Here is a 27500-nt window from a genome sequence, read left to right as displayed (position 1 = left end):
CGCACCTTCGTAAAAGCCGCATAGTTCAAAGCGTGGGAAAAAAGTAGTGCGTTTTAGTCCGGAAAATACGGTAAAAATTGATATAAGTTCAGAGATAATTGTAAATAAAAAAAACTGCAAATCTCTGCATCATTCCAAAGATGACTCCTTTCAGCACAGCAAGCACTCCTTATAATGTTTATTTGTTTTTATTAACCCAGTTTGGTGTAACGTTAGAAGAATAGCCACAGAGGTGATTGATAAGATGCCGTCACTGACAAGTTTGGATAAAAGGAGTCAAAACCATGATTTTTTTTAAGGAATCTGTCAAACAACCACATCTTTCCGGGACTCACACGGATAAGAAGCGTGTAAATATTTAAACTTTTGAAGAATTTTAATGCATTTCTTACCTTGGGTGCATACAGAGCGATGCGCATTCCTGCACCAGTGCATGCAGATATCAGCAATCCCCCTGTCCTCATGTCTTGGGTCTGTGGTTTGATTCCAGTGGTGTCTCCTGCACACTGGAAATCATATCGGGCCCAAGCAACTGCCTACTTTATCACTAACTTCAGGATTAAATAGATTAAATGGATTAAAGTTACCTGCACCAGCTTTACACTGTGAGCTTTAGATGCATGAAATAGATGCTACATTGCTGCTGATGCCAAAGCTGTTGCTGCTTGTTCGGTGTTATAACTCTGGTTAATTTGAATCCTGCCTGAGTTTAAATCCATTTAAACATTTAAACCTTCATCCTGACTGTTTGCTACCTGCATGGTTTTGAGTCCATCGCTGCATCTTATACACTCATTTGGTAAAAATGAAAGATATAAATCATATGTTTGCAATGAGTTATATATCTTATTGTAATCATTTCCAGTTGCTCTCAATATGTTTATGTACTTTTTCATGTCTTCTATTCACTGAATGTATAGACATACAGATAATAGAGTGAGGTGAGGGATAGCTGGAGGCATGAGACTGCAGTAGAAGTGCTGCAGAACAAGCTACCCTAATGGCACACCATAAAAAACGCCTAATAGTGCGAGTTTGTGTGTGTGTGTGTGTGCATGTGAATACTTATAAACAAAAAAAGGTATTCATTTCATAAGGTAATTGGTTAATTTATGATTAAAAGTCTTATAGAATATATTTTTTCCAGAATATTTTTTTTCATCTATTAGTTTTATTTTTCCACAATGTTTCTTCTATTTTCAGAGGCTTTTGGAAATGTGTTTACATAACCTTTGTTTTCCTTGTTTCGGGGCTGTTTTCTCTGTAGTTATCTGGTCAGCACATATTGTCTGAATTAAAAAGATTCCTCTCCTCTAATCACTTTGTTATTTGTGCCATCTTTTGGCAGTTTTAATGTACTGCAAATACTGCAATGGCTCAAACTCTCCTCTGCCAAGTCAGCAAAATATGAATATTAAAATTCTGCAAAAAAACTGAAGACATATGTTTTTTTTTTCAAGGGACTGAGTTTAAATTGTTGCTGGCTGTAAATAAATAAGTATGAGGTGATAATGCAACTCATCTGTAGTTTGTCATTGTCTCCTTTTTTTCTTTCTATGCAGTACGTGGCCTTTGCTTCGCTGTTCTTCATCCTTCTCTCTATCTCCACCTTCTGCTTGGAGACCCACGAGGCTTTCAACACCATCTACAACAAGACGGAGAACGTCACCGTTGGCAACGTAACACGTGAGGAGGTACGGCAGCAATATTATCCAAAATGTTCTGCCCAAATGTGGGCGCTTAAATCATATACTTAGAGGTCAGCACTGCCTTATTCCTTTAAAGGTTAAAGGATTATATGATCATTTGTAAATATTTAGTTTAGTGTTAAATATTTAATTTTTTTAAATTAATATTTAGCTCCAAACCTAACATTTATTTAACAAACTAAACATTTGATTTTCAAAGTGAATATTTTGCCAGCGCAAAGCTAGCTAAATATTTAGTTTGTTGAATAAATATTTAATTTGGAGCTAAATGTTTATCTAACAAACTAAATATGTAATTTGAAAACAAAGTATTTAGTTTGGAAAATAAATCTTAAATTAAAATAATTATTTAGTTTGGATAGTAAATATTTAACTTGCTGACAGATTTTTTAACTGACAATCTAAATATTTATTTTAGAACTTTGATTTTTATAAATGAAGGAATAACTAACCAATTCTTCTCTTAAAACACGCTAAATAACTATAAATATTACTCCTACTTTTTTACTGCTTAACTTTCCGAATGGCACCCCATAATAACCTTCCTCTTGCTAAATGATTAAGTCTTCTAATCCTTTTTTTCATTCACTTTACAGATTGTTTATGAAGTTGTCACCGACGGCTGGCTGACATATGTGGAAGGTGTCTGTGTCATCTGGTTCACTATTGAGGTGATGGCCCGTGTCATCTTTTGCCCCGACAAGGCAGAGTTCTTCCGTAGCGCCCTTAACATCATAGACTTTGTGGCTATTGTTCCCTTTTACCTGGAGGTTGCACTCAGTGGCCTCTCCTCTAAAACAGCCAAAGATGTGTTGAGCTTCCTACGTGTGGTACGCTTTGTCCGTATCCTGCGTATATTCAAGCTAACCCGCCATTTTGTCGGTTTACGGGTCTTGGGACACACTTTGCGGGCGAGTACCAATGAGTTCTTGTTGCTAATCATTTTCCTGGCGTTAGGTGTTCTCATATTTGCTACTATGATCTACTATGCGGAACGTATCGGAGCTGACCCAGATGACCCGACTGGCGCTAACCACACCACCTTTAAGAACATTCCTATTGGCTTCTGGTGGGCTGTGGTGACCATGACCACTCTTGGTTACGGAGACATGTACCCTGAAACATGGTCTGGAATGTTAGTGGGTGCTCTATGTGCCTTGGCGGGTGTGCTCACCATCGCTATGCCTGTGCCTGTCATTGTCAACAACTTTGGGATGTACTACTCACTGGCCATGGCCAAGCAGAAGCTTCCAAAGAAGAGGAACAAGCACATCCCAAGAGCACCACAGCCGGGAAGTCCCAATTACTGCAAGCCAGATGCGTTAGCAATGGCAACTGCTTCTCCACATAGATTAATGGGCAATGTGCTCGGGCCAGGCATGGTGGAATCTGGCAGCATGATGGGTGCAGGAGACTGCCCACTGGCACAAGAAGAGATCATTGAAATAAACAGGGCAGGTAAGTTTGATCGCATTCCCCTTCATAAAAGGCATGCCACTGAGGAATTTAGAACAGTAAGGAGAAATGCATCAAAAAGTATTTCATATTTATTGACGAAGAAAACTGTAATTATTCTTTGATAATGTTTTAAAGTGAGTCATAACATGTTTTTTACTCATGTTTTATCATTTTTTGGAGAAATAAATACTAGTGCTCATTTATTTCCCTATTGAGACCCCTTTTGGGCGGGGTAAGAAATGACCCTGCTAGAGAAATTTAGTTTTGATGTTTCTTTTGAGAAATAAGAAACAAAAAGATCCTATTCTAGTCTGCGTCTAATACCCAACTGTTTTACATAAAGGAGACTTTTTATGAGATGTTTCTCTCACTCTTCTGGGACAATTTTCACTCCAATTAAAAATCATATTTTGATTATTAAATTATATATAAACAGAAACATGCACAAAGGTCATGCTTGGTCTCTGGCCCCTCATTATGGCGGTGCTTTATCCTTACATCAGTGTTAGTCCATCCAAGCCATCATGGGTGGGTAGTCATACTAGAAACAAGGGGTTGTTGACCCATGCACTGTTTGATATTTTCAATCATTATATTCAGATACAGCTCAAACTGTACAACGAAACCCCAAGGTGTGAAAGTTCATAGCTCACGATGCATGTCTTACTCTCAATGACCTGATGCTCTGATCTACCTGCTCAGACTGTATGTCCAAAAACCACCCGTCGGACTCAGCACCGACAGATGGCGCTGATTGGACTCGTCAATCTCTAAGAATTAGAACTCCCACTGCACATGTGCAGTGCTCGAGGTTCTGGTAGATCGGCTCATAGCTCTGCTTAAACTGCAGGATTTGCCTCATGACGGCTGACTGAATTTCAGCTATATTTGATTTTCTCCCAACATTACGATTCCTTATCGGCAGGTGGTCATGAGAGGCTGATCGCCCCTCGTTACCCGCTGTATACTACACGACGCTGGACACGCTGCAAGGCTGAAACTCAGCCCGATCCAAGAAACTTGCATGACTGGAGAAACGGCCCAAAAAGGGCTAAACTTCCTACAGTGTATGCCCGCCTTAAGCTTGCCCACTCCTAGCTAGCACCACACCAAGTCATTTGTTTTGGTTAGCCTGGCATTACAGCTTCCCTGCTCTTAAAATATTAGTAACACCAGGATCTTCCCAAACAACCAAAATGAACAATCCGCCTTACTTCGGTTTGTTCCTTAATGACAGGTGTGCAAGGCACTCACTGGAGCTGAACAAAGACGTATCCGTAAATTCATAAGACTTTGTTGGTCCAAAAGGGAAATTAAAGGTTGTAACTTTCAGTGTTTTTTGAGTGTAGTTAATGGCTTTATAGAATAGGATCTTAAATAGTGGCCTTTAGAAGCCTTTGACTGAAGACACCCTGTTGTTTTTTAAGTGTTCTGAAAAGAATGGACTTCCCGTTGTTCGTTTCATATAGAATTCCTCTGATGATCTCCAGAGGTTCTAGAGGAGTTCCCAGACAGACCTGTCCTGTATTAGCTCGTTAAGCTTCCTTAAGGCAACTGCTCTAATGCTGCCAGCCAATACGATGATGGCAGCAGATATAAACAGACTTGAACAGGATAAGCAGCCTCTTGCTATAACTCTGAGGGACCTACGCTTCCTCCTTTAGCTCTGTCCCTTCTACTTCAATGTCCAGGTAAATCCCGAGGTATGAGTACTCCTCCACTACCACATCCACTTCCTCTCCCACAACGATAATGTTGTTCGATTTGTTCCTGTTGCCTCTGAAATCTACAAACATCTGTTTTGTTTTATTTGGGAAGAGATTCACTACAACCATAAAAATCACAAACTGCTGCACAGAGGCTAAACCGCCCTTAAAAGGACATATCTTTACCTTTAAATCAGATGACATTATGTTGTACAACAGATCAAGAGCTGCAAAGGAGGCTTACAAGAGGAAGGTCAAGTCTCACCTCTAGAACAATCACCCACAGAAGACATGGTTAGGGATCTGGCATAGACGAAATACAACGCTAATTCATCAGCAAAGATCAATGAAGATGCCTTGTTAGCAGAAGAACCTAACAGCTTCTTCACCTGCAGAGCATAGAAGACCAAAATTTCTCACCCTTTCAGGAACAACAGGTGAGGCATGCACTAAAGGCGGTTAAAGCATGAAAAGTGGTAGGACCAGAAGCGTTTTGCCTGTGCAGAGAAACTGGCAGGAGTCCGGACGGGGATTTTCACCCTATCCCTATCCATGACTGAAGTACCATCCTGTATAAAAGAAAAGCTACAGCCATTAAAGACCTCAATGAACACTGACACTGATGTCTTTGGTGAGGAAGTCCTTGAGATGATTCTTTTCTAGCACCCCTAAGAAAATTGCCTATAGGGCGAACTGGTCCACAGACCCTTTACTCTTCCCTGAGCCATCAAGAACTCCTGAGGAACCGATGTCAGGATGGTGTTTGTTGACTGTAGCTCAGCATTTAATGCCAACAGCACTGACATCCTGGTAGAAAAGCTGTTTCACATGGATTTAGACCCTCTGGCTGTATGTGCTGCTGGATCAAGGACTTTATTAACTGACCACAGGTTGTAACGCTAGATCGGTGGAGCCAATGTCAGGGTGGCGGGGTCCACTCCTCCACCCTGACGTTGGCTCTGTCCATGGCTGTCTGCTGAGACTCCTTTTGTTATGCCCTCTACAAGCACAAGGAGCTGCTACAGTGGTGCTAAAAAAAACCCAACTGTAGCTGAAGACCAAGGAGATGGTTACTGATTTCAGAATGCACAGGAGGTCAATGTTCAACTGGCGGACACCCGAGTCTGTCAACAGACTGGCCCGTTTCCAATTCCTGAGGACTCACCTATCCAAGGATAGGTGAGTCCTCAGGACAGTCAACAGAGCAGCACCTGTTAAAAAGGCACAGCAAGGAGTTCACATCCTGGGTGGAGAGAAGGAATCACCTAGAGGAGAGACTGGTGGTGTCCTCCTACCGAGGTACCATAGATCCGTTGTTGATGTATGGCATACTGTGAGATTTGTTGCCTGCCCTACTACAGACAAGAAGCTCTGTAAAGGGTCATTAGCACTGCAGAAAAAAATCATTGGCTGTACTCTCTCCTCCCTGAAGAGCCGGGCAGGAAATGATGAACGTCGGAGCGGGCAGGCAGGTAACCTGCAGGTAAATCCACAGAGGAACTGATTCTGTCAGGTTGGGTGGAGGTGTTGAGGACCCAAATGCAGAGAGAAGTAGGCATGGATGAGTTTGGATGGTTAAACATAAGTCCAAGGGAAACAGAGGCAAAAATTCAAAATACTTAAAACCAAACAAAACCAATAAATGTCAGGAAAATACTCAAGGGACGCAAGAGACTAGAAAGCAACTAACATCTTCAACACACACAAGAAACCAGCACTGAATGAGGCTCTGGTGCTCCTTTAAGCCCAGCACTATGATCCGAAAGATTATTTTCACCTGTGCAGGCTACCCAAGTTCTCCACAAAGATTCCCTGTATTAGATATGCACAACTCGCACTAACCTACACACAGGAACCCTGACAGATTCTTCTTAAAATCCAACAAGAGAAAACCGCAAACACAAGGACTGTGCTACTTCTGGCAAATTCACAGGAGAGAGCAAACAACTAGTAAAGTTACAAGAGATGGGCAGAGAGACTAACGGTAACGTTTGTCATCTAGCACTGAATGAAGGCTCTGCTGCACTTTTAATCCCAGACTGATGGGCTCCACCTGCGTATGCTACCCAGGTACTCCACCAAGATCCTCTCTGGCAAAGATGCATTACTCGCACTCACACACGACTGTTAATGAAATCAAAGATAATAGGAAAATGAAGACAAGTAGGAATTAATGTTTGATACTGTACCTGAAAGAAAGACCAAGTTTTCCAGTTTTCCAAGTTTTAAGGGCGGCTGGTCATTGCTAAGAGCAGGTCTAGCAATGAACAGCTTTTTCAATAATATTACAGAGAAAAGCAAGATTTGAGATAGGCCTGTAGTTCTGCAAAATACATTTTGCCATTTTTAAACGGTGGTTTGATAATTGCTGTTTTGAGTGCCAAAACACCAGACAAGAGAGACATACTTATTAAGTCCAAAGGGTAAGTTAAATAAGATGTTATGACAGACAGAGCTCTTTTAATGGAAGCTGCTGAGAACATCATGAGAGAACATCATGAGAGAACATCCAGTTAGTTCCAGTAAAAGCTGAGGGCATAGCTATGACTAGGAGAGAACTGGGACTAAATGGTGTCACGGCTAGACAGAACCATGCACAATGAAGCTGCTATCACAAGAAAAAGAAAAGAGGACAGAAAGTTATGGTTTCAACCAGTGTTGTAGTACTCGAGACCTGTCTTGGTCTCGAGACCATTTTTTGATGGTCTCGGTCTTGTCTCGGACTTGACCGCATTTGGTCTCGGTCTCGGGCGCTGAGGACTCAAGACCACAACTGTGGAAATAACGCTAATCATCAGAATATTATCAGTTTCTTTAAGATCCTTCTTTTTATTGGATGCTTGGATTCAAATCCAAGCAATAACCCGTCTCATTGGTAAATGCAGTGAAGGAGATCAATCTATTTCTTTCAACAAATTATCTGTCTCATAACATATTTCACAACTTGGTGACAGATATAGATTTATTTAAGGAAAGTTATATAATATAGCTTTAATCTGTATATGAGAGAAAAACAAGAAAATTATTGGCTCTTTTTTCAGTTTTACACATTTTACAGAATTTTGCACATTGTTTTGAAATAGCATATTTAAAAACAACATAAATGTATGTACTGTTCATGAACGGCAGAGAAAATACAATTTTGATCGACTTTGATTAATTGTTTGAAATTCTGTGATTACTACACAGAAGTACTAAATGAAGATGTTAATGTTTAGTCCAGTTCTCTGTGTTAAATATCTAGGTGCTTTTATGTGAATGTGGGTCTTTTAGATCAATTTTTGTGATTTTGATCATGTTTCACATTTTATTGTCACATACTGGCGCTGGTCTTGGTCTTGACTCGGTCTCGACTTCCCTTGGTCTTGGTCTTGACTTGGTCTCGGACACTAAAAGTCTTGTCTTTGTCTCGGGTTAGGTGGTCTTGACCACAACACTGGTTTCAACAAACAAATACTGCAGAACTGGACAATAGAGATGGAATGAAGTAGAACAATGAAGTGTCCAATGTCTTCCAGTAGCCTAAGCCTATAGCAGCATATTGACTGACCGTAGACAAGGCAGACAGCATTTGATAGGATCCTGTTCTTTGATTTCTCCAGTGCATTTAACTTGATTCATCCTTATTTACTCTGTCAGAAACTCTTGAAGAGTCAGGCAGAGGCATCAACAACTGGCTGGATGTACGAATATCTTACAAACAGTCCACAATTTGTGAGACTGAAGGGTCAGGTATCTAACCAGGTGGTCAGGAGAACAGGGGACGGTACTCTCTCCATTCCTTTTTCCTCTGTTTACCTCTAACTTCCAGGACCAGACAGAGTCCTGTCATCTGCAGAAATACTGGATGACTCTGCAGTCATTGGGAGCATCAAAGAACGAGCAGAAGATGAGTACAGAGAGCTGGTGAAGCGCTTTGTGGCATGGTGTGGAAACAATCATCTGATCCTGAATGTCAACAAAACATTTTAGATTTCAGAAGAAACAGGAACAACTTAAATCCTGTTAACATCCTGGGAGGAGAAGTGGAGGAGGAGTAGAAATCCGTTGGTGTTGACCTGGACAACAACCTGGACTGGAGACACAACCGGGAAGCTGTCTCCAAAAAGGGACAGAGCAGACTGGACTTCTAGAGGAAGCTGTGTTTGCAGAAACATGCTGCAGTAGAAGCGATTAAAAAAGTTCCCCCGTTTCCGTGATTGGTCCTTAACTGGCCCATGACGGGTACTTGCCAGGTCCTCCGACGTAACCGACTGGTCCATTGGTATGTCACTAGGGTCGGATCTGTCATTAGGCCACACCCCAAGCTTCCAGAGTGCAAACCTGTTATACTCTGTATTTCAATAAATTGGTGGAGTTACAGTAAACACTAACAATCCCAGCAGAAAGAAGGGAGCCACTCCAGCGGTGGGAATTTGGAACTTGGCAGGAAACCATAGCTATTTGGACTATTAAATCAGCTCTATCAGTCTGTTATGGAGAGTCTGATCTCTTCTGTCATCACCGCCTGGCATAACAGCATCAGAGGCTGAAAAAAGCTCAAAAAGCTCTGTTCAAGAAACTCTGGAGATGATTTCACAAAGAAAAATTCTTTATAAAACAAAGAACATTGTTAACAACCCATAGTTTTATCCTCATCAGGCAACAATTAAACAGCAACAGAATGTCTTCAGTCAAAGATTCTCCTGAACCGGTGCGATACAGACCTCAACAGGAGATCCTTCCTATCACTATTACAATATAGAGTAACTCATTAAATAAATGAAAACTGAGTCAGAGCAACATTGCAATTATTTCTTTTTTCTCTTTAAACTTTAATTTAGTCTTTTATCCATTTTCTTTTGGCAACTGATTATTTGTCCTTTTGTCAGTTTAATATAATTAAGTTTATTTAATATTGCCCATTCAGTCAGATTGGTTAAGAGCTATCTTTTTAAGGATAACCATCAGATTGCTTTGGCTCATTGACTGCCATCATCTCCTTTACCCCTTTTTTCTAAGACTCTAAGCAGAATGGCGACGCAGCCACTAATGCAGCAGCTCTGGCCAATGAGGACTGTCCTACCATAGACCAGGTTCTTGGGGACGAGCGCAGTCCGGTCACCGGAGGACTTGGCTCCAACACCAGCCGTGAACGATACCCACACGACCGTGCCTGTTTTCTTCTGAGTGCTGGGGAGTTTCAGCGAACCACCGATGGGAATGTTCGGAAAGGTAAGAGAGGAAGAGGGAAACCAGACTAAGAACATTAAACAGGTACAACATGCATGTCTTTATTAATACGTACTCTACATGTACTGTGAACAAACATGCTTATGTAGTAAAACACAAAACAGGACAAGAGCAGATTCCAAATATTATACCTACATCCTGAGATAAACATATTCTATAAAATGAAGCTGCTTTTTACTATAGAAGCTCTGTTAATACATACCTGATCACAGTTCTCTACCAAGAACCATCTTTATGTGTAACAGCTCACCTAAATCAGTGTGACTCCCTTGAGACCACTCCACCTAACACGCCCCATCTTGTGACACAAACAGAATTATTCAAAAATGAAAAGTTTTCTTTCTGTCTTTCTGCCCTGAAAATAAATATCTAAGATTAATTTAGAAGTTCTGTAGTAATCCATTAAACTCATACTAGCTTTAGCACTTACGTTTCAATACCTAACTTAAGTTAAACAAGACTTTGGTGATAATATTAGAATATATATTAAAAGAACATTCCTTAAACCTTGTGAGGTGTTGGGATAAGAACCGAGAGCAAAGAGCTTAGCTGGGTTTGGGAGAATCACTTAAAATTGTGACGCAGGAATTACCAGCAATTAAAAATACATGATATGAATGTCTTCCCATGTCAAGCATTCTTAGTATTTTGGACAAGCAGAGCATTTTTTAAATCAGAGTGAAAAACAATATAAATCCTCTGTAATTATTTGGACATAATTTGGTATTTAGCACTTTTTTTTTTGTCTTTCCTTTGATGAAGCACAAATCACACATTCAACAAAATAATTATTTATTACACAGAAAGATCAAATGGAAATTAAATTAAGATACATAAGATAACTAAATACATTTTAAAGGATGCACAATGTCTTTTGTATCTTCACAGTGTCTTAAAATCCATATTTTAAAGATTATTGATCTTACCTTTGACAGGGTTCCCGCAGGTCCTTAAAAAGTCTTAAAAGGCATTGAATTCTTCAAAATAAAACTAAGGCCTTAATTGGTATTAAAATGTCTTAAATCAGTCTTTCGTAGGTCTTAATTTTTAAAACATTATAAATATGATAATTTTTATTATGATTTATTTTTGGAATCTAAAAAAAAACATTAAAATTGGGGGGGAAAAAATAAAAATAACGGCTCTCCATTATTGGTTCCGTCCCGATAGCGGAACCAATAAAGCGTTGTTGCTGTCGGGACATTTGGGAGATGCGCCATTAACTTTTTGTCTGGAAAATATGAGCAAGTGTAAATGTAACCAAAATTGTCTCCAGCCAAGAGTTTTCTCCATGGCTAAAACCAGGGAACATACATGAGGCTCAGTGGATTTATGCAAGAAGTCATTCAAGCTCAGAACGATGGGAATTAAGGCAGTGGAGTCGCACATGCGAAGCACGAAACACAAAGCGTCAAAATGGAGTTACAGAGAAACAGCCGGTATTTCTCAGTTTAGTTCCACCCTTGTCTCTGCAACGCCTCCACTTATCACCAAATCAAACATACTAAGAAAACCATACAAAGAAAAATAGCTGCTAAAAAGACTTAGCACTGGTTATGTTGGGGCTTTAAAACGGATTAGTTTTGTTCCCTGCTATAACAAAGTTTGTGAATTCAGTTAAATAATTGTTCAAATATATCTGTCATAAGCTTTTCAAAATTTGTAACATTAGTGCAGTGGTTTATGTTAAAATAAACCTTTGGGTTAAGTTGTCGCAAGCAGGTTTTTCTTGTGTTTCTTGTGAATTTGGTCTTAAATTTTTACTTCAAGTGGCATTAAAAAGTCTTGAATTTAACTTGCCTTCTGCTGCAGGAACCCTGCTTTGAGCAGCAAATATATGGATTACAGTAATCTGGAGAGATTAACATGGATGAAAGATCATCAGAAAGCAAAATCTTTTTTGGCCCTTTTTTTGGCATCAAGACAGTTATTCTTATTGCCACATTGCCAGACAAGACACTGTTAAAAAAAAAAAAAAGGAAAAAGGAAAAAAAATAATGATCAGAAAGCACATCTAAATAAAATGAAGCATGTACATTGATACTGAATATAAATAAGGTTAATAATTAATGTTCGATTTGAAAATCCCTAAAGCTTGCGTATCAGTCCCCCCATGCCGGGGGTTGGCAACCCACAGCCCCGGAGCTACATGTGGCTCTTTAGCACCCCCTTTAGGGCTATTTTATTTTTTTATATAGAGTGCAGGAGGTGAAAAAAACGTCTTTATGTTTCTAATGGTGTAAAAATGTGTATAAAAATACATTTAAACAAAACAATTTAACAATAAATGTTAACATTCCTGTCAACAAAGTTTGCGTCATAGCCTGTGTCACGGCGCGGCACGGTGTCAGGCAGGTGGCTGTTGTAAAAAAGACCAGAGACCTGTGATTAAATAATATTTTGGTCTCCATAGCCTACTTACCTTATCAAAGTGCTGCTGCTGCACGCTGCATTTTATTGCGCTGTTGCCCCGATAAGGAGGGAAAATGAGGATTGAATCGTTACTGTGGTTTGAAGAGGACTGCAATTTATTTCCACGTGTAGATTTGAAATTACAGGAGTCCTATTAGGTATATTCCATTTTTTTTTCAAATACTGAAAATTCAGTTTTTTTTTTTAGTATTTTCTTTATTTCTGGAATTCCATCGATGCAAGAAATTATAATTCATTAATACGGTAAGGTTAGGTAAACTTAAAGCTGCAAATAGATTAGTCACATGGTGTCATTTTCAGAGATGGCAAAAGTACTCACTTTCCGTACTTGAGTAAAAGTACAGATACCTGTGTTAAAAAATACTCTGGCGAAAGTGGAAGTACTGATTAAACCTCTTTACTGAAGTAAAAGTAACAAAGTACAGGCTTGTAAATTTACTTAAAGGAGAATTCCGGTTTTTAACACTTTTAGCCCATTTTCTGTAGTGTCCAGGATGAAATCGAATGATCGACACCAAAATTTTGACAATTGGTCCTGTCTCTGCTTTTTGGCTCATGCAGAATCCCCCCCTGGCTGCTTCAGAATGGCTTCCATTGTGCATGTCCGATAATGTCCTTAAAACAACCTTAAACGTTCTTTTTTTAAAATATGCTACTCACCGGGTCGTCAGCGCTCTTCAATGACGTTCCAAATAAAGTTTCGTAAAGAAAAAACGTTCCTGTAGTGTTTTATTTAGCATTTTGTAAATCCCATTGAGTTCTGTTGGAATAGTCAATATCCCTCCGCCACCGGAAACAGAAATGGGGCCTGTTTACGCTTAGTTGTAGTCTTTTCGCAAGGCCCAAGTGTTTCTGCTTCACTCTGTGTACTCCGACGTCGAGGTGCTAACGTCTCTGTTAAACACTTTAAAAAACTCTGAAAATGGAATACGAAAGGTGGATTCTTGAGGAGGACATATTGGACTTTGAGTTTGACGGTAGAGGATACCGTCGCCAACTAGTGGTCTGGAGTGTGCAACGCTTCAGATTCGAACGGGAAGCGGAAGTTTATAAGCGGTTGTGATGTATCGGAAAAAATAGTTCTGGGATTTACAAAATGCTAAATAAAACAAGACAGGAACGGTTTTTCTTCACGAAACTTTTTTTGGAACGTCATTGAACAGCGCTGACGACCCGGTGAGTAGCATATTTTAAAAAAAGAACGTTTAAGGTTGTTTTAAGGACATTATCGGACATGCACTATGGAAGCCATTCTGAAGCAGCCAGGGGGGGATTCTGCATGAGCCAAAAAGCAGAGACAGGACCAATTGTCAAAATTTTGGTGTCGATCATTCGATTTCATCCTGGACACTACAGAAAATGGGCTAAAAGCGTTAAAAACCGGAATTCTCCTTTAAAGTATAAAAGTAAAAGTAGAAACCACTTTTTTCATGCCGTTGCCTACATTTTAAATGGATGTCTGCCAATAGGACTAGATCTCCGTTGTGTTCATTTTCAATCATCTCGTCGTCCATGCTACTATGCTAACGCCACCGCCACCAAGCTGCAATGATTTGACGCCAATGAATACCGCCGAATCTGTCGATTCATCTTGTAGTGGTGCGTCAAATGCAACGTAGATTCCCATCCAATTAGATTGAATTTGGTATTGATGACGTGAAAAATAATAACGGTAACTCCATTGAAATGATTCAAAACTAAAGTAACGAGCCAATTTTTTAAAATGTAAGGAGTAGAAAGTACAGATATTTGTGTAAAAATGTAAGGAGTAGAAGTAAAAAGTCGGCTTAAAAATAAGTAGTAAAGTAAAGTAAAAATATCAGAAAAATCTACTTGAGTACAGTAACGAAATATTTGTACTTCGTTACTTCCCATCTCTGGTCATTTTCCAAAGGATAAACATTTAATCATGAATGCTTTTGTATTTAAGCCTACTTAGTCATTTTGATAGAGGGCTAATATATACTTAAGTCAATTCAGTTTATTTCTATAGCACCGATTCACAACACAAGTCATCTCAGGTCACTTTCCAGTTCACCAGATCATCCAGTCAGATTGATTCAAAGTTTTCTATCTAAGGAAAACCAGCTGATTGCATCGACTCATTGACTCTTAAGCAATCCCTCACACTAAGCATGCTTGTAGCGACAGTGGAGAGGAAAAACTCCCTTTGAACAGGAAGAAACCTCCAGCAGAACCAGGCTCAGTGTGAGCGGCCATCTGCTGAGGCCCACTGGGGTTCAAGGAGACAGAAGCAGACATAGAAAAAGAAGCATAGATACTTAGAGCCCTTAGGAGGCTTATATAGGACTTTTACTTTTTTGCGGCTCCAGACAGATCTTTTTGTTGTTTTTTTGGCCTAATATGGCTCTTTTTATGGGCTTGGGAAATTACCTTCATCAGAAGTGATTAGAAGTTTCACAACTTTCACAAAAACTGTCCTTCTTGATTAGGAAGAGTAGTGGAAGTCTTATAGAAATAAGTAATCCCTGTTTATTCCTCCTTTTTTTTTTGTAGGATCAGTCTCTTTATTCTCCACACACTCTGCATCCGACACACCTCTGGATTAGATCTGTTATACATGCATGTCAACATGATCACCCTAACTAATATCCCAAATCTTTAATCAATCCCCCCGACTCTCACCTCTACCTAAATGAATGAACAAAACGTATTCAAGTTTTCTACTTTAACCACCATCTGAGAGTGTTTTCACACTAGAAACATTTTCCTCCATCACACATACAGTGAACCCCCACAAGTAATGTAGATCAGCAGGGACTTTGGGTTTAAGACACGCTGGTGGAGGAACAGTAGCTTTAAATGGCTGAAGCAAACTCCTCCATAACTTTGGCTGATTTATGCTTTTTGGTATTTATCCTTTTTTTTATTTATTACTCTTCTGTTACCTATCAGCAGCCAGAATCAAATAATATTTTGCTGTCATCATGTGAGACATTGATCAGTTGCTTACTGCGGCGTCATTAAAGAGGGTCTTAAAGATGTGTTCGGTTTCTAAAGGCCTTCCACCAAACTCTAGTTCCTAGATGTGGGATTTGAGGAACCAGTCGTTAGTCAGTTATCTGCCAAGTGTTCTTGCAGAACACCCTGGTGAAGGAACATTTCTACATTTGTTTATAATTCTACCGTTTCAGCACACCAACAGATGCTGATCGATTTCAACAAACCTCTGCTATTTAAGCGCTTGTACCGAAATCCATGTTACACCTGTAAATAAAATCAAGTCTAGACCTGAGTCGCAGATTCATTTACTTTAGACTCCATTTAATAAAATCACAAAAGATTGTTAGAATTGTTAGACAAAGGGCTTTTTTCCGAACGTCCGCCCTGATCACTATACTGGGCACTATATAGTGGTTACTCTAATTTAGATAGTGGATGAATGTCTAGTGGATGAAAAAGTGGTGGAATTGAAATTTCCCACAATGCACCTTGAAAAGTAGTAGCATATGTATTCTGGAATGCTTTGGGAGAGCTCTCCTCGCAAAGCATCATGGGATTTGTTGTGACAGCGACAAATAACAAAAATGGTGCAGGCGCCTTGCAAGGAGGCGGAGTTACATGGCCAACGGTTCCAACGGTCAGTTAACTGAGTTCATGTTCATTTCCCGCTCTATATAGTGATGGAGGGATTTAGGGGTTAGGGCGGACATTCAGTTCATGGACTTTCACACCATCTGCTAGTGATTCCCTCAAACTTAAATTATTTGATTTAAAGGCTTGATATTCTCCACCAACATTGAAGCGTTCCTGAATAATTCCAGTTGAACAATTCAGCCCACTGCCCACTCCCTCCATGTAAAAATATTCATATTATTTGTAGTGATGTAACACGACACTGCACCTACCATTTATGTGAACTAACTTTTCTTCTGCATTCAACAATGAAAATAAAAAGGATGCCAAAACATGAAAAGGCTACTATTTAATTAAATTCAGTTTATTTCTATAGCTCCAATTCACATCATGTCATCTTAAGGCACTTTCCAGTTCACCAGATCATCCAGTCAGATTGATTCAAAGTTTTCTATCTAAGGAAAACCAGCTGATTGCATCGACTCATTGACTCTTCAGCAATCCCTCACACTAAGCATGCTTGTAGCGACAGTGGAGAGGAAAAACTCCCTTTGAACAGGAAGAAACCTCCATCAGAACCAGGCTCAGTGTGAGCGGCCATCTGCTGAGGCCCACTGGGGTTCAAGGAGACAGAAGCAGACATAGAAAAAGAGAAACAGGACTGCACTGGAAAACAGGCTGATCTCCAACATCTAGAAACAAAGGTGTTGATGGCAGCAGCACAGCTGATATTTCTCTCCAGGATGCAGTCACAGCCAAACAGGAACAGACCAGATGAAGCTACTATGAGAAAAAGCAGAGAGAGCAGAACGTTAGAGATTGAACAAACAGATTCTGCAGAGTGATAGAATAGAGATAGAATAATGAAAAAGGGGTCCCTATGTCCTCCAGCAGTCTAAGCCTATAGCAGCATAACTATAGAGATAGCTCAGGATAACCTGAGCCACTCTAACTAGAAGCGTTATCAAAAGGAAAGTTTTAAGCCTAGCCTTAAAAGTAGACAGGGTGTCTGCCTCACGGACTAAAACTGGTAGTTGGTTCCACAGGAGAGGAGCCTGAGAACTAAAAGATCTGCCTCCCATTCTACTTTTAGAAATTCTAGGAACCACTAGTAAACCTGCAGATTGAGAGCGAAGTGCTCTGTTAGGAACATAAGGAACAATCAGATCTCTGATATCAGATGGAGCTTGGCCATTTAAGGCTTTATATGTGAGAAGGAGGATTTTAAATTCTATTCTGGATTTAACAGGAAGCCAATGAAGAGAAGCCAGGATAGGAGAGATATGATCTCTCTTTTTCATTTTCATCAGAACTCTGGCTGCAGCATTTTGGATCAGCTGAAGGCTTTTAACTACAGTTTGTGGACTTCCTGATAGTAAAGAATTACAATAGTCCAGCCTTGAAGTAACAAATGCATGGACTAGTTTCTCAGCATCACCCCTGGACAGGAGATTTCTCATTTTTGCAATTACTACACAGCATTACTTTGCTTCATAAAGTAAAGGCACTTTAAATAACTCCCAATTTACCCTGGTGTGTAGAATTTGAAGACATAAGGTCTATAATATTTGACCATATGTATTTTCACCTGGCCTCTGGAGACAGACAGGTGTAAGCGGGTGGTAAAGGAAGCAACAATATCTCCCAAATTTGGTTGAGAACAAATGGAACATAAAACATTTCAACACCCTCCTCCATAACCCCCAGTAACCAGGATTCTCCTAGAACATTTCTTTAACTGAAAAGTAAAAAAAAATAGATCATCTTTGGAGCAAACAAAATCATATTACCACAGTTTCTCTACTTGACAGTTCCCCAGACCTTCCTTTACTCCAGGATAAGAGTCAGTGTGTCATTCTTGAACTCCTACCTGTCATCCCACAAATATTAAATTTCTGCCTTTTTTCATCCTCATAATATGAATTGTCTTTGTGCCTTTCTTCCTTTGGTACTCTGCATCTGCTCTTATTCACAGCTTTGTTTCTTCTTGCCTTGACTATGGACACTACAAATTTTCCAGAATGTAGTTTTCATTTTTGAATCCTGTTCTAGTCACATCCCGGTAGCTCTACACTCACAGCGGCTGGTGGAGTTTTCTCCAGGGGGGCTATAACTTCAAAAAAGGTGTATAGCAAAAATCTATCAAATGTATATCAAGGTATTAACATGAATTATGTTTGAAACAGGAGGGAGGGAAAGCAGAATAAAGCGTTAGCCTCGCTGCATGCAGTTAGCCAAGCCTTGTTGCTAAATAATTCTATAAACCTGTCAATCAGCTGCACTTTCTTACAGACGGTTGTGACGTCAGGGCTTTGGCGGGAGGTGGCGTGCAAATAAATTTGCCTTCAGCTCTGGGAGCAAGAGAGCTGCTCCCCAGGATGGTCCTATCTTTTGATGCTGCGCATGGACAACTTTTAAAGTCGTAGGGAAGCAGCTGTTCCAACGGTTGCATTTCCGAATTCTCCCAGTGGTGCCCGACTTTACACGAGTGAATAAAGTGAATGTGATTGGTCGATTATCAAGGGGGCGGGATTATTGTGACCGAAGGTCCGCAAGCAAGTTTGGTTGCGGCCGGTTTGTGGGAAGCATCTTGCTAACCAGTTAGCAACTTAGTACTAGCAGGTTCCCAATGGAAAATTCCATTGGGACCAAGTAGCACTAAATTGGTGACTTAGAAACGACGCTGTCAAGGAACGCTATGGACAGCGGAAACATGCAAGAGGAGGAGAGTTTAGTGTCGGAGGTCGTGGATGAGTCTCCTCCGTCATCCATTTTTTATTTAAAGGAGGAAAGCGGGGACGAAGATGTTGTGGAAGAGGACGCCAGGGCGGCAGAAGCTTGGTTTGGTGTAGAAGGCTTCCAGCCGTACATGTTTGAGCCCTTGCCTCGCAACGCTGCCAGTTCTGTTAGCTATACGCCTGCCGAAGACACAGACGTCCATCCCCGTGAACACTGGGACGCAACTCAATGGGAAAGGAAAGGATTCTGGTTTCAACCGTTGCGTATATTAGTTGCGACACATGAATCTAGATGCTATGACCGAAAAAAAAATTTGATTGACAGATGACCGTTGATATTAACCTGACTCTGCCAGATGGATTTGCTCTGCATATCCATCTGGAAACCTTCCGTAGAAGTAATTTTGGGAAGGGGCGAAAATACTGGTTAGCTGATTGGCCTATGTTGGTGATAGACGGGCCTAATAAACCAATCAGATCAACGAAGCATATGACGTAATAACAGAGCGACGATGAAAAAACAACCACAAGCCAGGCTACTCTTGCCGAAACCAGTCGGGAGAAGAGCAAAAACATCTTTTCCTCTGAGAAAAGCCTCCAGAGCAGTGTTTTGCTCTTCTTTCAGTGAAGAAATACTCTGTAATTCCGATAAAACTTGCTCGATAGCCACGCTAACGCTAGTTTCATCGACTGAAGCCGCCATGTTCTTTAGACTGAACTGTCGCGCTTCTCGTTGCGTCACACCTTAACCCGCCTCAAAGCCAACGCTGATTGGACGTTCGTTTGGTGAACGGCTCCAAATTTTCTTTAATGGAGAGTCTCCAGACTGATCTGCGAGTGAAACCTTGAAAGCTCGGGAGATCAGGATGGTCTCACGAGGCTACCTAAATAATACAGACAGTAGGAAATTCCTACTGCCGCCCGGTTAGCTTAGCTACTTAGCAGACAGACTGGTCTAAACCTATTTAGAGGCACAATCATAATCTTGATGAAATTATTACACAGATAATCTTTTAAGGTGTACTTAAAAACATCTAAAAGTCACTTTTTGATTAACGGGTATTGATTGATTGATTATTTGGCTGACATTATGGCTGCAATTAGCCCGAGATCACTGAGGTCCATATCCGCCTCAGTAGGCAGCACACACCGACCTAAAGCCAGGGATATAGCCCACTTTTAAGTCACTTTGTTAGTGACTTAAAAGTGGGCTATTCTTGACAAACTGAACCCAGACAGGTCACACCTCAACCCGCCTCAAAGCCAACGCTGATTGGACGTTCGTTTGGTGAACGGCTCCAAATTTTCTCTAACGGAGAGTCTCCATTGATTCGCGAGTGAAACCTTGAAAGCTCGCGTGATCAGGATGGTCTCACGAGGCTACGTTGATATATGATTGGCCGAATTTAGGTGTTCAGGCTGACGTAGAACTAACTGGCCTGCAGAAGATAACGGAAAAAAAACACCCACAGATTTTAAGACAGGATTTCTTTTTTAAATAGAAATTTTCTAACTTTTGGGACAATATGGTCTGATAAAGATTACATTTATATACATGTTTAAGCCATAATGATTTTACATTTAAATATGACATTTAAATTCGGGGGAAATCTAAAAAAACAAATGAAACAGCTTCACTAGTGAATAAAGATTAAATATTTATCTTGCGCATCTAAAAAATATATCAATATTTTTTTAAAATACTTTAATTTTATAATTTTATTTTTATTGGTTTTTCTTATGTCTTAATCGAAGTCCTTAGGTGAGTGGGGCGGCGCCCTAGCGCCCTCTATTGGCTAGCTGCCACAATCTTGCTTACCCCCTAGCCTTCTAATCTCCTTCACATCGGTATGCCCTCCTGCATCCTTAGATCTTCCTCATCTATTATTATCTTTATGTTCCTACTGCCTGGCTTAGCATAATAGTGGGACAGAGCTCTCCCTCGTTCTGCTCCAAACTCTGGAATTCTTTCCCTCTGGACTAGGCAATGTTCCAACCTTTTTTTTATTCACGTCTAAACCCATCTGTTCCAAACGTGCATAGTCTCTTTAACTGCCTGTTCAGGTGATTTATAATTAGTGCTGTTTTTATCTTGTTTTTGCATTCTTATGCTGCTTAAAAAAAAGAAAAGCATAACTATTCAAAATAGGCTTCAGTTTAATGGATGAGGCGCATTACAGAGTCCTTGAGAGCTCTGAAAGGCGTCTTTGTATAAAGAACATTATTATTATTACTGTTACTAAATAAGGAGGGACATCTGTTTGTCTCTGGACAAAAGAGATTTGTGACGTTTTTCCTATTTCTTGAACTGCACCATTGTACATAGAACATTGTATGTTGTGTTTTTTCCCTTTTTGGGGTTAGCAAAATTATTGTCTTCATCTAAGCCTCCAAGTTGTATTTTAGATCCAGTTAAAACCAAATTGTTTAACGAAGTATTCCCTTTGATATCCTGCTCAATTTTAGATGTGATTAATCTATCCCTATTACAGGGATATGTACCTCAGGCATTAAAGGTAGCTGTAATATTGACCCAGATGACTTGGTCAATTATAGACCTATATCCAAACTTCCTTTCTTATCTAAAATTCTTGAGAAAGTCTTTACCAAACAAGGGTGTGACGACTTAAACCATAATGAACTATATGACGTGTTTCAGTCTGGCTTTAGAGCTCACCATTGCACTAAAGTCACTAATGATATTCCCATGGCCTCACCTTATAGACTTGATAATCCATTGATAATCTGACATCAAATAATCTGTACTTGTCCTGTTAGATCTCAGTGCTACATTTGAGACAGTTTATTATAACATTCTTTTGCAAAGGCTTGAGCATTTTATAGGAATGATGAGAACCAAACTAGGCTAGTTTACATATTATTTATCTGACAGAATTCAGTTTGCTTGGCTCTCTTTTCAACATGACAAACTGTTGCAGCATCTGCATTATAGCAGCAGCCTCACTGATCCATCTATCAATGCCCGCTCCATTCTCTCCTCACTCATGAACAGGACCCCATTATACTTAAACACTTCCAGTTGAGGCAGGAACTCTCATCGAACATGAAGGGGACAAGCCACCTCTTTCCTGTCAGGAGAGTAGCCTTGCACTTGGAGGAGCTTGTTCTCATCCTGGCCGCTTCACACTCGGCTGTGAACCACCCCAATGCCGAAGATCTGGGCAGGAGGGAGCCAGCAGAACTATTTCATCTGCAAAAAGCAGGGATGAGATCTGCTGGTACCCGAACCAGACCCCCTTCGGCCCTTTGCTGCACCTAGAAATCCTGTACATTAAGGTTATGAACAGGACTGCTGACAGTGGACAGCTATGGCAGAGTCCAACATGAACTGTAACAGGTCAGCCATAATGCTGGCAATGCAGACCAGGCTCTGCTGTGCTTACACAGAGACCGGATGGCCCCTAGTAAATGGCCCCCGACTCTGTATTTCACATGTGGACTGGTTTGGCAAATTCCCATGAACCCTCAAGTACTCTGCAGAGGCTGTAGAGATGGTCCACTGTTCCAGGGCCAGGAGGAAAACCCCATTGGCAGTTCTGAAGCCAAGGTTCAACCATCAGCCGGACACTTAAGCAGGGGAACCACCGCCCCCGGTCTGCCAGTCTAGGGTCACTGACCCGGACCTTTATGCGATGTTGCGAAGTGGCGTGTCATCCAAGACAATGAAATGAGCAATCAAGCCAGCCATCAGCACCAAGATCATGACAACTTAAAATATGAAAGTAAAAGTAATGCAGGAAAATCTTAAGGACAGAAGCTTTACTGCACTACCCTATTAAAGACAAATTTAGACAGATTTGTTTTATCTAAAGGAACATTTTTCTAAAGTTCTAGAAGATAATTTCCTTAGACTTCATTTGTTCATTTTATAACTAATGGTAAAAGTGTCTAATTTAACTTTGTATTATCTTGAAAACTAATTTTTTAGGTGTTTTTTTTTAACTACCAACAGGCCATAACGAAAATGAGCTTAAATGAAACAAAACTAACAAGTCTATTTTTAAATTGACTCGATATTTGCAAAAAATATAAGGAGTAGAACAAAAAATTTCTGTAAAAAATAATTACTCCAGTAAAGTATAGTTAGCCAACATTTCTACTTAAGTAAGGTAAGTAAGTATTTATACTTAGTTTCTTGACACCTCTGGTGGTCCTCACCTTGATCCCATGAGTTCTCATCCTTGCTTCTCTCCGTCTGGTCGATGGTTTGGTTCCCCTCACTGGATCGGGTTTGGGTGCAGTTGGTTGTAGCTGTCTTTGTTTTAAAACTGCTTGTTTCATGTTTTTCAATGTGAGCTGGCCCTTCAGTTCAGGTCTGCAGCAATCTCTTATCTATCAGGTACCAATTAAGCCCCGCCTTTTCTGATACTTCACCATTGTGCTGTATGCTGTCATTTTTTTTAGCCCACCATTTTATCCATTTACTTTTTTTAGACATTGGTACGAATAGGCACCAGCACCAGTCTAACCCTGTGCCATGTTTTCACATCGAAGTGTATGCCTTTTTCCTTGGGATGATAAATCAGCAGATGCTCCAACTGTCTTGATGCGAGGCACTGGTCATGCTCCTTGGAACATCTTTACTCATAATGCCAATGTCTGGTATTCGTCCCTTTTAGTGCCTGCTGGATGGGAAGTCGGTGCAGCTTTGAAAGTAGGCATCGTGAGTTGATCTGCGTTAGCCCCATTCTCCTGCGACTCTGGAAGCTGTGATGATTTTATCTAAAGCTCGGACATGCAGAGTAACCAATTCAGAGAGACCAGGGGAAAAGGTTTAACGAGTTTTATTGAAGAAGTTTAGCAGAGGGAGAAGTGTTGCTCTGAACACTGCTCAACCGGAACTGTAAAGTGAGGGGAAGACACAGCGGTTAGTTCAGGCTCAGTGGGGAATTTGACTCGAGAATTTGGGGAAGAGGATTTGGTTGCTGACTCACGTTTCCAGAGAAGTTGTTGAATCCTTTACTTCAGTCTGTATGCTGTAGTTCCAGTGTTTGTCTGATTCGGTGGAGGGCGGAATAGGGTTTACCCAGAATGCGTTTGAAAGTTGGTGAACTGAGAAACTGACTGCCACTCAGATTTCCTGCGGTACTTGATCGGGTCGTAGTGGAGAATAATCCCTTTCTCAGTGTGAAGCTCAAACAATCTCTTGGGGAAAGTGGATCCAAAGCTCCTGTTTGATCACCAGCTCAGTTTGAAGCTCAGTTGATCCTTCCAGGGAGAGAAGGTACGAGAAATCCAGTTTGCAGGATGACTTCCTGCCAAGAGGCAAAGACAAAAACAAAGTTAAACTCAGGTTGACAAAAGCTCAGCTTGACTCAGCAAAAAACTCAGCTTGGATAGAGTACCCAAAACTGGCAAACACTCTGGTGTCGAGGTAGTGGCAGTCAGCAGCTTAAGAACGCTCCGTTTAACGAGGAAACCATCAGCAGGTGTGTGAGGAGGCAGACCAGAACCAGGCGCCTCCTGGTGGATGAAGGGAGACAAACACAGAAACACAAAAACAGGAGTCCTGACAAGCTCATTGTCTTTCTCCATAGCTCTGTCTTCATTGTCTCAAGATGTTTATCCCCAAAACATCTCGTTGTCCTTTAAGTAATGATGGGTACACACTACTGGCTACTATCCTCCCATCAGGGTCTGGTCAGTTACCCCAAATAAAGCTCCTTACTCACTTAAAAGTTACTACACAGTTGTGACAGTGGGCCTTACCAGTCACACACACTTGTATTCCCTTTCAGACTACCTATGACTGGTGTTCAAGCAAAACGTCTCTGTAAACTCTAATCTCTAATTATGAAACATACATACCTTTTTGAAGTGCCATTTTATTGTTGTTTCATTTGGGTTGAACGCATCATCACAGATCAACTCAAAAAAGTTTCTTCAGTCTTGAGTATTACTGAGTTTCTCTGCTATCTATTTTTCCCGGTGTCAAGGATTACTTGGTTGTGCTTGATTTCAGCGGCTGCGTCCTCTGAGGACCCAGTCCAGGTAAACCTGGTCCTTGGAGGTCCATGAAAATAAGGAGACTGGAGGAGTTTTGGCTATGGATTCAAACAGGTCCAGCCTTCTCCAGGTTTTACGGTCTGTACGCTCTGTTGCATAGCAACCGTTACAGTTGACACAACAAGCAGGCAAATAATGGATACCGAACTTTTCATTACTGTTCTGGGTGCTATTTATTCTATCTTTAAATTCTATTCTGGATTTAACAGGAAGCCAATGAAGAGAAGCCAGGATAGGAGAGATATGATCTCTCTTTTTCATTTTCATCAGAACTCTGGCTGCAGCATTTTGGATCAGCTGAAGGCTTTTAACTACAGTTTGTGGACTTCCTGATAGTAAAGAATTACAATAGTCCAGCCTTGAAGTAACAAATGCATGGACTAGTTTCTCAGCATCACCCCTGGACAGGAGATTTCTCATTTTTGCAATATTCCTCAGATGAAAGAACGAAATTCTAGAAACCTCTTTGATATGGGATTTAAATGACAGGTCCTGATCAAAAACAACACCAAGATTTTTTTACTTTATTATCTGAAATCAGTTTAATCCCATCCAGATGAAATGACTGACTAATCAGCTTCTTTTTCAGAGACTCTGGTCCAAAGACTATAACTTCTGTTTTATCTGCATTCAGAAGGAGAAAGTTAAGAGTCATCCAGGTTTTTATGTCTTCAAGACATGCCTGTAATCTATGTAATGGGTTAGCTTCATCTGGATTTATAGACAGATATAGCTGGGTATCATCAGCATAACAGTGGAAATTAATCCCATGCTGTCTAATAATTCTACCAATTGGGAGCATGTATAAAGTAAAGAGAATTGGTCCTAGCACTGATCCCTGTGGTACTCCACAGGTAACCTTTGAGCGTGTTGAAGATCTATCATTAACATGAACAAACTAAATCGATCAGATAGATTAGATTTAAACCAGTCTAGTGCTGTTCCTTTAATTCCAACAAAATATTCAAGTCTTTCTAAAAGAATATTATGGTCAACTGGATCAAATGCAGCACTAAGATCCAACAGGACGAGCACAGATACAAGTCCATTATCTGAGGCCATGAGAATATCATTAGTGACTTTCACCAGAGCTGTTTCAGTGCTATGATGAGCTCTAAAGCCAGACTGAAACTCTTCAAAAAGTTCATTATGGTGTAAGTGATCGCACACTTGTTTGGCAACTACTTTCTCAAGAATTTTGGATAAGAAAGGAAGATTGGATATAGGTCTATAATTGACCAAGTCATCTGGGTCAAGAGACGGTTTCTTAAGCAAAGGTTTAATACCAGCAACCTTAAAAGCCTTTGGTACATATCCCTGGAACAGAGATAGATTAATCACATCTAAAATGGAGGAGGAGATCAAAGGGAATACCTCCTTAAATAACCTGGTTGGAACTGGATCTAACATACAAGTTGAAGGCTTAGATGAAGACAATAATTTTGCTAACTCTGAAAGTTCAACTGGATCAAAGCAGTCTAAAACCCGGTTCAGATTCTATGGCTACCTCAATGCTGTCTCACCTTCCAGAGATAAACCAATCATAGATAGAGGAGTGCTAATGATCTTATTTTTAATAACATTAATCTTATTTATAAAGAATCTCAAGCAGGGATGTAACCGGCTGACGAATCTGGCCTTCGGAGGACGCAGTTGCTGAATTAGAACTAAGCACTTGTCTAGCTTCTGATAGTCACTTCCAACCTGTCAGATGGTCTAGTTTCAGATTGTAAGGTGTTCACTGAGTGACTTAATTAGAATCGATCCTTCACCAGCCACAACATATGAATGTAGCTCATACCTGAGCTACATGACGTTAATGACGAGTACATTTTTTTCCCTACTTGCTTTGATTCTGTTTTATTTTCATATATTTGAATCATGTAAAGCACTTTGTGTTTTCTTTGTACTGAATTGTTCTATACAAATAAATTAGCCTTGCCTTGCCTTGCCTTACAAACCATTTCTGAATCTGGTACGCCAGAAACCACTTTTCACTTTCTCTGCGAGTCTTTTGTAATTGAAAGGCCAAATGATTTCCAAATGTATTATTTGCTTTTTAAAAAAGGTCTGCCTTCTACTGAAGAAGAGAAACTGATTTATGATTGGTTTCACCTGACAGGCACACTGATTCACTTTCCAATGACCTTAACCCCTGTATCTTCCCAAGTGTCGCCTCTTTCCCACGAACTTCTAACATTCCTGTATCGTTCCGTCTTCAGGCTATCCCCCTCAGTCTCTTCATCTACGTTGTGTTACTAAAGTCTGACCAGTGGAGGTATGTGCATGTCACAGCACTGCAGATCTGCTGCCAATATAAGCTTTGGCTCTTGCGTTTCTTTTGAAAAAACTGATGGTTAAAACCTGATAAAATGTAAGAATGTTTTGGAGCCAGAGCTAACCTTGTGGCTTAAGCTATGTGCAGTAATACCTACAGCCAGTATCATTTTTGCGCTTGCTTTTATTCGGCTCTGACTATGGCTTAAATAAACAATCATGCCACCTGAAGGTTTTTGCTGCAGTATCAGCAAGTTAGTTTCAGACATGCTAAAAAATGTTGATTGTGCTGAACAGAAGGAGGATCTCTCAGTTATGTGCAA

The 27500-nt window shown here is 40.3% G+C and overlaps 1 protein-coding gene across 3 annotated transcripts in view; it reads left to right on the top strand.

The window, feature by feature from the left end:
• LOC119775559 (potassium voltage-gated channel subfamily C member 1-like) overlaps positions 1–27500 on the top strand; it is a 110324-nt gene that overhangs the window by 52232 nt on the left and 30592 nt on the right. For all 3 annotated transcript variants that reach the window (XM_038273578.1, XM_038273577.1, XM_038273576.1), the window contains exons 2-4: positions 1563–1694; positions 2306–3167; positions 9875–10087. In XM_038273578.1, coding sequence (XP_038129506.1) covers positions 1563–1694; positions 2306–3167; positions 9875–10087 — 1207 coding nt within the window. The remainder of the gene's footprint in view (positions 1–1562; positions 1695–2305; positions 3168–9874; positions 10088–27500) is intronic.

Source organism: Cyprinodon tularosa, unplaced genomic scaffold, assembly GCF_016077235.1.
Source record: "Cyprinodon tularosa strain WSP-4 unplaced genomic scaffold, ASM1607723v1 ctg878, whole genome shotgun sequence".
In the NCBI taxonomy this organism is placed as follows: Eukaryota; Metazoa; Chordata; class Actinopteri; order Cyprinodontiformes; family Cyprinodontidae; genus Cyprinodon; species Cyprinodon tularosa.
The sequence above is the reverse complement of the archived record's forward strand: the minus strand, read 5'-3'. Positions and strand labels throughout refer to the sequence as shown.